This window comes from Pinus tabuliformis, chromosome 2_2 (genome assembly GCF_031772625.1).
Source record: "Pinus tabuliformis cultivar Carrire ecotype Pingquan chromosome 2_2, CPIR1, whole genome shotgun sequence".
NCBI lineage: Eukaryota > Viridiplantae > Streptophyta > Pinopsida > Pinales > Pinaceae > Pinus > Pinus tabuliformis.
The window spans coordinates 187,886,315-187,896,004 of record NC_142300.1 but is presented as its reverse complement, the minus strand read 5'-3'; the positions used below and the strand labels follow the sequence as shown (position 1 = coordinate 187,896,004).

General features: G+C 35.6%; 1 protein-coding gene across 1 annotated transcript; it reads left to right on the top strand.

Annotated features, from left to right (window-relative positions):
* The first annotated feature begins 2,925 nt into the window (after positions 1-2,925).
* On the top strand, positions 2,926-7,659 carry LOC149192028 (uncharacterized). Its single transcript, XM_089404457.1, has 5 exons — positions 2,926-3,135; positions 4,914-4,997; positions 5,094-5,822; positions 6,506-6,892; positions 7,021-7,659. The coding sequence occupies exons 2-5, from the start codon at positions 4,914-4,916 to the stop codon at positions 7,093-7,095; spliced, it is 1,275 nt and encodes a 424-aa protein (XP_089260583.1). The 5' UTR covers positions 2,926-3,135; the 3' UTR covers positions 7,096-7,659.
* Positions 7,660-9,690: the final 2,031 nt, after the last annotated feature.

The window sequence follows — 9,690 nt, the reverse complement described above, 5'->3', positions numbered from 1 at the left end:
TCATTAGTCCAAATTTCATTATTTTGTAAAGTTTTCATACCAACTCCCACCCCCAAAAAAATGTGAGGGTTCTTTTCTTCATTTCACAATCTACCTTTACAGTGATATATAATTTAGAAAGGTGAGTGGCCCACAAGATATGGTGATAACAATTCAATTAGTCAATCACAATGCATCTTTATTACAACAGTAATTGATAAAATTTCGTTCGGACACTGCCGTAATCATTGAGCCCTTGGAAAATTAAGGTTATTAAATTTATTTGTATTGTGCTTTTTAATGGGAAAACACATATGGTGGGTCCCTTAAATCATGTCTTTGAAAATGTAAAAGTTGATTCTATAAATTATTCTTCTCCGACAGGGAAGGAAGTCGGAATTTTTTTTTAATTAATTTACCCATGGGAAGCGAAATTTGAAGAAGGAAACCAAAAAATGTCAGGGTAAACCTATAAACAATTCAATCCATCTAACCTCCACTGAGCCGACGCGATTTTGAAGATTTCGTTACCTGCCATTTAAAATTTCATTGACTTTGGACTGTAACATATAGTATTCCATGCCTGGGTGAAAGGGAGCACCGACCTTATTCATTTTCACTTTTAGGGATTTTTTTGTTATTTTTTGAATGGCCAATTTATGAAATTTTGGGGGAGGGGGAGTAATTTACAAAACAATATTTATATTTTAAAGTTGTAATATATTTATTGGGATATGTTCATATGGTTGTGTGATTAAATTAATTGGGTAGTAAATCCAATTTTTTGGGTTATAAATTGATAAAGATGCGATGGGATTTAGAATTTTATTATTATTTAATTTAATATTTATGTATGATGTAATGATGTTTTGGATTTTGTTTTTTTTTAATAAATCTAAATCAAAAAATCTATTAAGATTTTAAATTGATGGAAGTTTAACTCTTTTGAATTGTTATATTTCAAACATGGAAAGAAAAATTTGTAATGAGATTAGCTAACTTTACTATAAATTGCAATATACCTTAAATCAAGGGCTTACTACATTTTGCTTAAGTTCTAGATGAGTGTGCATCACTCATTACATTTGCAATACATCATGAATTGTGGTTGCAAGATTATAAGAGAATTTGACTCAACAAAAGAAAGGATATTGCATAGCAAGAAGGTCTAGCCTAACAATATGATTTAGCTTATCAAGTCTTTCAGCAACACTCACAACACTCATATCATAAGCATGAAACACATTGCTAAAACCACGATGTATATATTTTGAAATGACACTTCACTTGAATTCATTATCTTTTTCAATAAAGCCTATGCTATGATTAGCAAGCAAGTAATGTTGAATCACTTGTTTGAAAACAAATTAGGATGATAATAGATTACATTGATATATGAGATTAGGAGCAAATCTATTACCATCAATCAAGTACAATGGCTAAAAATGGTTGTGTTGACCTTAAAAATGGTCAACCCTACATGATTGCAAAGTGTCTTAACAAAAAGATATATATATATATATATATGCAAAACAGATTTCACTTTCACAATCTGCCAAGAAAATCTAACTCAAGTTGGTCTCCCACAAGTCTTGAGTTGGGACCTATTTTACATTTAAGATTTTGATTACTATGACATGTTTCGGAAGCTAAATACATGATACACTATCCACAATCACCCTTCTTAATTCTACAAATTGGCCAATGTCTACTCCTAGTGACCACAATTTTTAAATTTTTACATTATTTTTAAGAAACCAAACAACATAGCTCCCATGGTCTACTATAGACAACTACCTTTCACATTTTTGTTAAGCACCCAATAGCTAATCTCAATATCCCACTATTGCTCCATGGTTGAATCTAGATTTTCAAATTTTAGAGATCACAAACTCATAGTAAAATTATAAACTCTAGATGTTCCCTTCATCTTCTTATCAATTATATTAAGCTTTACAATTTGCTAAACAAATTTTATTTCTTATGTTTGGTTACAATCAATGTTTATGGTTAAATCTAGATTTTCAAATTTTAGAGAACATAAACCCATAGTAAAAATATACATTTTAGATGTTGTTTTCATTTTTTTATAAACAATATTAAACTTTCTCAGTTTATCTTTTTTTAAAATACTAAATTATAAAAAAAAATTGTTTCTATTAAATATTTTTAAATATTAAATAAAAAACTAAATATGTCAAAATGACATATTTATTGGTCATCATGTACCTAGCCATTGTTCAAAGATGGATTTAGCCATTGTTCAAAAATGGATTTAAACTTTGAACATTGTTGGCAAGTCAACCATCTAGCCCTGACCTTCCTAAATTCTGCGTTGGGAGGGGAGGGGCATGTCAACTTGTGCAAGTTCTACCGACATTATATGTCACACAAATTATGTTAGATTGCTTTAACTCTCAGACCGTAACAATACTATGCATTATGCATGGTTTACCAGGATGGAGGCTTCATTTCTTTCACATTTTTGTTTAATTCTTTATAATACAAATTTGTTAATTAAAATTCATTTCTGTATAAACACAGCTAAATATAAAATTCAAAAACAATGGAAAACTGCATGGTACTGTTATCAACCAACCAAAATCTAATTGACAACCTGCAGTAACATTAAAAAAATATACATAGAGAGTCTATCGGTAAAAAAATAAATTAATAAATAGTAAACTATAGGTCCAAAATAGTAAATAAAATAATATATTGTGGGTTGACATTGTTGTTAACACGGGATAGGGTGGAGGATGGGAGTGGTCAAGGCCTCCGCTAACTTGATGGAGCGGAATGAGAACGGGCTAATATTTAGATGTACGTGTTGTGATGGGTCCCACGAAGTCGGCCGCAACCGTAGGCCGCTGCCCACGGGCGCCACTCCTCTATCCTCCTTTTCACACCTCTGGTAACGACCGACCAGCCACTCAGCGAGCCACAGCCCAAGCTACCCTTCACATTACATAATGCATAGTAAACACCACCATCCCCATATAGCGAGAGTTTGACTATTCAGTCTTTCCATGGATTCAAAATATTTAACATTACTCGTCTCTGCATGACTTGCAAGATGAGAACGCAACAGGGGAGCAGAACAGAACAGAACAGCGCAGGAGATTCTGATCTCGTGACCAGTTAAAGCCAAGCCTGGTATTCTATTTTTCCTTTGTTCTAACAACCCAACCTCAACTTATATTATATTGTATTCATTTCAGTGTAACCTATTATAGGCCTGGCCTGACCTGAGTTGTTTCTTTGATTTTTGAGCTGCTGCTCATTAGCCTATCCAATTATTTTGTGATTCTGGCACTGGCCTTGGATATCATGAGTGCAAAACCTTCGGGGTTAACAGAATGACGAAGGAATTGTATGCAGTGCAATCCTGGTTTTAGGACACTTATACCTGGGCAATGGATACAGAATAATGGTTTCATTCTTTATTTCTTGGTTAACAGATTGAACTAGAGTGTCTCTTTCTTTGTTTAGAACAATATATAGGGCAAATCTTGTTGTCTGTGTTATTTTTGGGTTGTTTGCTGGAATATTAAGCATAAGAAATCCATGCTATTGATTGAAGAAGCTTATTTTAGACAGGTGTATACTCTGTTTCTTAGGGATGATCGCCTCTTCTTCCAAAAATAAGAAGAGGTCAATTGAGGTTTGGTTCTCTCTGGCAGTGGATAATGCTTCCAGAAGATATTCTCCATTTTCAAACTTCCTACTGGAATTAACAACTGTTTCCATATAAGAGGGCTTTCTCTCTGTCTCTGTCAAATGCTTTGCCAATTCAGAAGCTCGCTTCAGAACACAAGTGCCTGGGTTTATACAATAGCATCTTCCCTCAGTTCTCTAATCACATTGCTAACAGTCTTTTGTCATACCTTGTGGGCCAATTTGGCCTGTATTTTATATCTATGTAATGTTGCAAGTCATCTGGTTACAGTGGCATATCCTATGTTTGCTCCCGGGTTTATGCAATAGCATCTTCCCTCACTTCTGTAATAACATTGCTGATACTGTTTTTGTCATACCTTGTGTGCCAATTTGGCCTGTGGTTGATATCTATGTAATGTTGCAAGCCATCTGGTTACAGTGGCATATCCTATGTTTGGCATTTCCTTTTCACATCAATGGTCCCCTTCTCCTTGTAATGGGTTATAATGATGTTTACCAGTGAAATAATGGGAGGACATGTTGTACTGGTTGGTGTCAGTGTTGTTGGTTGTATTTACTATTAGCCTTTCGTCCTCAAACAACAAGATCGATTTCTTTGTCTGCATGACAAATGCGAAGGGAGTAATCTCCCTGTTATTTTTCACTGGGCTTTATGGGGTTTTCCCTAATGAGGGTTACCTACCCCCCCTTTTCCCACGTAGACTGAGGTTTCCATCTAATCTGACTGTAAAAATGCTTGAGCTGAGAAGAGGTACCACTGTGCTCTGTGTTGGTGACTCATTTTATCTGCCTTTAACTGGGAGTTGATTGTAAGATGGAATTCTGCCTTCCATCTCTCTGTGTGTAAAAGTTTGCATTAACTTTTCTCTCGGAGATGCCAAGACAGGAATCCCCATTTTCTTTTGTTACAATATATAGCATTGACATTACCCTCTGAAGTTGGAGTAGGCAATGTTTCTCCACCTAATTTGTTATGTCCTTTTCTGAAATCTCAAGAGTCAAGCATGTGTTGTTTTAACAATTCCTTACAAAATAATAAATGGCAACCCCTGGTTTCTCCCTTTGTAAAAGGTTTGCAATGTGTTAGTATCGTCTTACCACGGGGGATTTTGAGCTAGTTACTTTAGCCTATGTACCATTCTGTAGTCTATGTTTGATCATTGTTTGTTCATTCTTTGTTGGTATTTGAAATGTTCTTGACAATGTATCTGAGGCTTCCCAAGACAATAATTCATCCATGGTTTTTTTTATAGATGCTTCAAAGAACTTCGTTGACAAATCCAAAATCTCAGACTATGACGATGGAAATGTTATCAGCTCAATGGTTGTCAGCTTTGGTATGCTTCAAATTCATCTATATTCTTATTTGAGCTTTCACATAAGATGGAGAGAGTCATTGACATCAAGCTGACTAGCATTTCTTGTTTTTACAGGGCATGGAAGATCCTGCACTTTTAAGGCAATATAGCACTTTGTCTACTCCAACTCTGGAGCAATTACCGGTATCGATGGACTATCAGCCCCATGAGAATTTTGACCAGGGTGGATCCTTTCAGTCTTTCAATCCCATGGAGAATATCAAAATTCCTTCAACAGCATGTTCGGAATATAATTCAGGTGTCAGGTTTTCAGAAGTTCTAACAGGTTATGAGAGGCCTGTGAAAATTCCAAAGGCTAATAATTGGGATTCAACTTCATCTCAATTGCCATTCTCCTCTGTCTACTTGCAAAATTCTGTGCAGAACGTTCAAGTTCAGCAACAGCACTGCTTACCCCAGCAGCTTGAAAGTTATATTACGAGTCTCCCACAAGTGAAAGATGACATATATGAAACAGCGGCACCAAGAACCCCCGCTATCCAGGGAGAGATCATGGTTTCCAAGGGATCTGCTGGCCAGAAGAGTTGTATTTCTCATTCTGACATTAACCATGGTCTAGATGCATTTAATTTGTCTGCAGGAGGAGAATTGTTTTCAACACAAAGTTTTTTCATGGGAAAGAATTTCCTAGATGCGAATATATCTACTTCAATAATGAATCCTCCAGTGCCAGCAAAGACATCAGGTCATAGTCAGGATCACATTATGGCTGAACGAAAACGACGCGAGAGATTGAGCCAGAGATTCATAGCTCTTTCGGCTCTTATCCCTGGGTTAAAGAAGGTAATCCTATTGAGATGAACATTGAATACTTTTGTGTCTGGAATTCAAGAACCTATTTCCTATGACTATCATTAGGCATAGAACTGGACTTTTCCATTCTGCAATGATTATCATCCGGCACAGAACTGGAAATTTCCATTCTGCATTGACTATCATTCCCCAAATATGAAGCACTATACACCCAGCTGATGATTGGCTCGTGTCTTTACATCTTGTCCATTGGAAGTGAGTAAAGTGATATTCAATGGACAGGATGGAAAGGCAGTAATTAGCTTATTACATGGTGATTAATATTTACCCCATCATTCTGCATAAAACTACATAAAACTGAAATTTCCATTCATTAGGCATAGAACTGGAATTTTCCATCGTAATTTCTGCACGATCATGTCCAATTTGAACTCGTGTGCCTTAAAGGGTAAACAATATGCAATCAGCAGCAGTGCATTAAATGCTGTATAGACTAAGATATACACCATTGGATCATTTCATTCCAAAAGTGTCCTATACCACATTTAATGCACTGCTGGGTGCGTATCATTTTTGTTTGCCTTTAAAAAACAAGTAGGAACTTATACTTGCATTGGTACCACACAGTCCTGATTTCTATGTATAAAGCTTGGGATTATGCACAATGTTGTCTCTCAAAACCATGTAGTTAACTTTGGAGTCTTCTTTGGCAGATGGATAAGGCTTCAGTTCTTGATGACGCTATCAAATATGTGAAGAAGTTACGGGAGAAACTCAATGTGCTTGAGCAACAGACCCCAAAAGACACGGTGCAGTCAGTTGTTTATGTTAATAAATCTCCTTTATCTTCTGAGGATTGTAAAACATCATCTATTGGAAATTCTTCGAAAGCCAGTGTAGATGATAGATTAGGTTTACTGACTCCCGAAATTGAGGCAAGAGTTGTTGGTAGAAATGTCCTGGTCCGAATCCACTGCGAGAATAAGAAAGGTTTGCTAGTGAAGTGTCTCTCGGAGCTTGAGAAGCTGCAGCTGACAGTAGTAAATGCAAGTATTCTCTCCTTTTCTGAGACAGCCCTTGACTTGACATTAAGTGCACAGGTGATATTAATTGCACGAGTATTCAATGTTTTTGTTATGTTTCATAAAAAATAAGTATTATGAAGATTGTTCTTAGCAGAACTGATTAACTGACACCTGTATTTATGTTGTGTTTCTGCTCAATACAGATGGAAGAAGGCTGTGGCCTTACGATAACAGACATAGTGAAAAACTTGGAAGCTCTTTTCAAGAGTATGGCTTAAAATACACCTGAAGTATATACATTCAACCAATACTGTCCAGTTGGTTGATCTTCTGTCAAAACATAATTTTGGACGTGTGTTCCATTCTTCCTGCAGAGCACGAGGGGAACACAAGAATGGTGATTTTATTAGTGTCTCACTGTTTTTCAGACTGTTGGCTATAAATAGCTTTGCTCTTTAGTTCATTCATGGTAGATAATCCTTACTCCCAATTATTGCTCATTTCCCCATCTTTTTGAGAGGCCGATGATGTTCTCTTTCAATAGGTTAAGGGGTATGGTTATTGGGTTTTTTTTCCTGGCCTGGTCCATCTGATCTCTACGTACACTTGTTTGCAGCAAAGGATTGTTTCAAGAGGCATTTTTTGCATGGCTGACACAGCCATGTTCCAGCCTTTCTTGAAATCAGGCTTTGTTGCTTTTTGGGCTTTTTGGGTTTAATCAACCTTTGTGGCAGCTCAGTGTCTCTAACCAATACAGATGGTCTGCTATGGACAAACTCTTCATAGTTTCAAAATATTGTATGGTTTGGCATGATTACTAAATCTTATCTTTTACATGTGTATCTTGGTTACAATGAGTCCGATATTCTATTAATAATAGATGTTATGTTATGGCCTTCATACAATTCTTCAAGGAACAAGATTTTAACACATAATCACCACTTGGATGAGAAAAGCAATAACTAATTATGTTTCGATTAGATTAATTAATTGGAAATTTTTTATTATATTAAAAATTGGTTTTTAATAAAATAATAATAATTTAATTTGAAGGTATGTTATATGAGATTTTTTAATTATGTTTCGATTAGATTAATTAATTGGAAATTTTTTATTATATTAAAAATTGGTTTTTAATAAAATAATAATAATTTAATTTGAAGGTATGTTATATGAGATTTTTTTATTTGTGGGACATAGGGACTTTTCTATGCAAATTGATATATGAGGTCTCTTTGTTTGTGGGAGAATAGATTTTTTCTTTGTGGGAGAAGGAAACCTCCCTCTTTAGGGATATGTGACCTTATTATTTTATGGGACAAGAGGCTCCATTCTTTGTGGGAGAAGGGAGCCCCTCTACATAGGGACAAGAGATCCCATTCTTTGTGGGAGAAGGGACTCCCTCTGCACCGAGATATGAGAACCCATTATTTGTGGGACAAGAGATCCCATTCTTTGTGGGAGAAGTAGTGTGAGTCTGCATAGGGACAAGAGACCCTCTTCTTTATGGAATAAGAGATCCCTTCTTTGTGGGAGAAGTGACACCCTCTGTGTAGCTATATGAGACCCTCATCTTTGAGGAAGAAGGGATTTGCATAGGGATTTGTTTGCTACAATCTATGGAAGTGTACACACTCTACACCTCTTTGGATTTGAACCATTAGGCCCACTCTAACTATACATCTAGTGGGAGATGTATAAGTTTATGCTTAAAAAGAAATTTATAATAAAAGAATAAATTTTCCAAATTTGAAAATAAATAATTAACAATAGTCTCACTTTAAAATATTTTTATTACTTTACACATTCGTTTAAATCATTTTATATATGTATTTTATGGTGCATATAGGAAGGGTGTTAATACATAGAACAAATACTAGTTATTCTCATAATTTCCAAGTAAATTTATAAGTATTGATTTTGAGATAATCTGAACTTATTGTTATCTTGATGTAGTATTGATGTGAATAAAATTATAATAGAGTTGTTTTTTCATGGGGTAATTTGTGTATTCATGCATACAAGATATGATTTACAAAATGTTAACACCCAGGTTGTTCCCTATGACTCCCAAGGGAATACGGCCGGGGTAACCACTAACCAATCTTTGGGTTACAGTTCCTAGCCTAACTGCAACCGGAGAGGGCTCTCTCTTTATGATTTGTCTCTGTTATGATGGTGTTTTAGGCTAGCTATTATGCTCAGGTTTTGGTTTATGTTTTGGTTGAAGGATTTCTTTCAGGTCTTATGAGGCAGTGTTTAGATAGTATAATACCATTGGGCAATGGAGTCTGGAGCTGTGAAATGATCTGATACGCCGGTTTGGTGTTGTTCTAACTGCAGGGCCTATTGTGTATTTTAAACAGACAAACTAGATCAAATGGTGATGTATGTCGATTCAACAGAAAGCAATTAAGAATTTCCTATTGAACTGGTGGGTGAAGGTGAGCACACTGCACAGGAGCAAAACTTTGAATTCCTGTGACAAAGGTCACTGTGATAGATGCATTCTGAAAAGTGCAGCATTTAAGAATTACACTTTACTAGATTACAGCTGAGGAAAACATTGATAAACAACGCAGATTGAACTCAGGTTACTCAATGAATAAATCCTGAAAGCTATTCTTTTTCCTTGTTGCTTAGTATTGAAAACAGATAACATATATGGATTTTAACAGAACAACTAATTAACAGAGAGAGATACAGAGACTTATTGTATGATGAACTACACAGGGATCCAGTAGTTATCAACAGACACCAGAACGCATCCAACACCTCAGAAATCCGAGAAATTCCATTGCTTTGCTCTATTAACTTCTGAAAAGGATTACAGCATAAGAACTTCTTCAGGAGAAATCAACAACAACCCTTGC

Coding starts and splice junctions, on each gene's coding strand:
- LOC149192028 (XM_089404457.1), top strand. CDS start 4,914: ATGCTTCAAAGAACTTCGTTGACAAATCCAAAATCTCAGACTATGACG. Junction 5,823..6,505: donor TTATCCCTGGGTTAAAGAAG/GTAATCCTATTG, acceptor CTTCTTTGGCAG/ATGGATAAGGCTTCAGTTCT. Junction 6,893..7,020: donor ACTTGACATTAAGTGCACAG/GTGATATTAATT, acceptor TGCTCAATACAG/ATGGAAGAAGGCTGTGGCCT.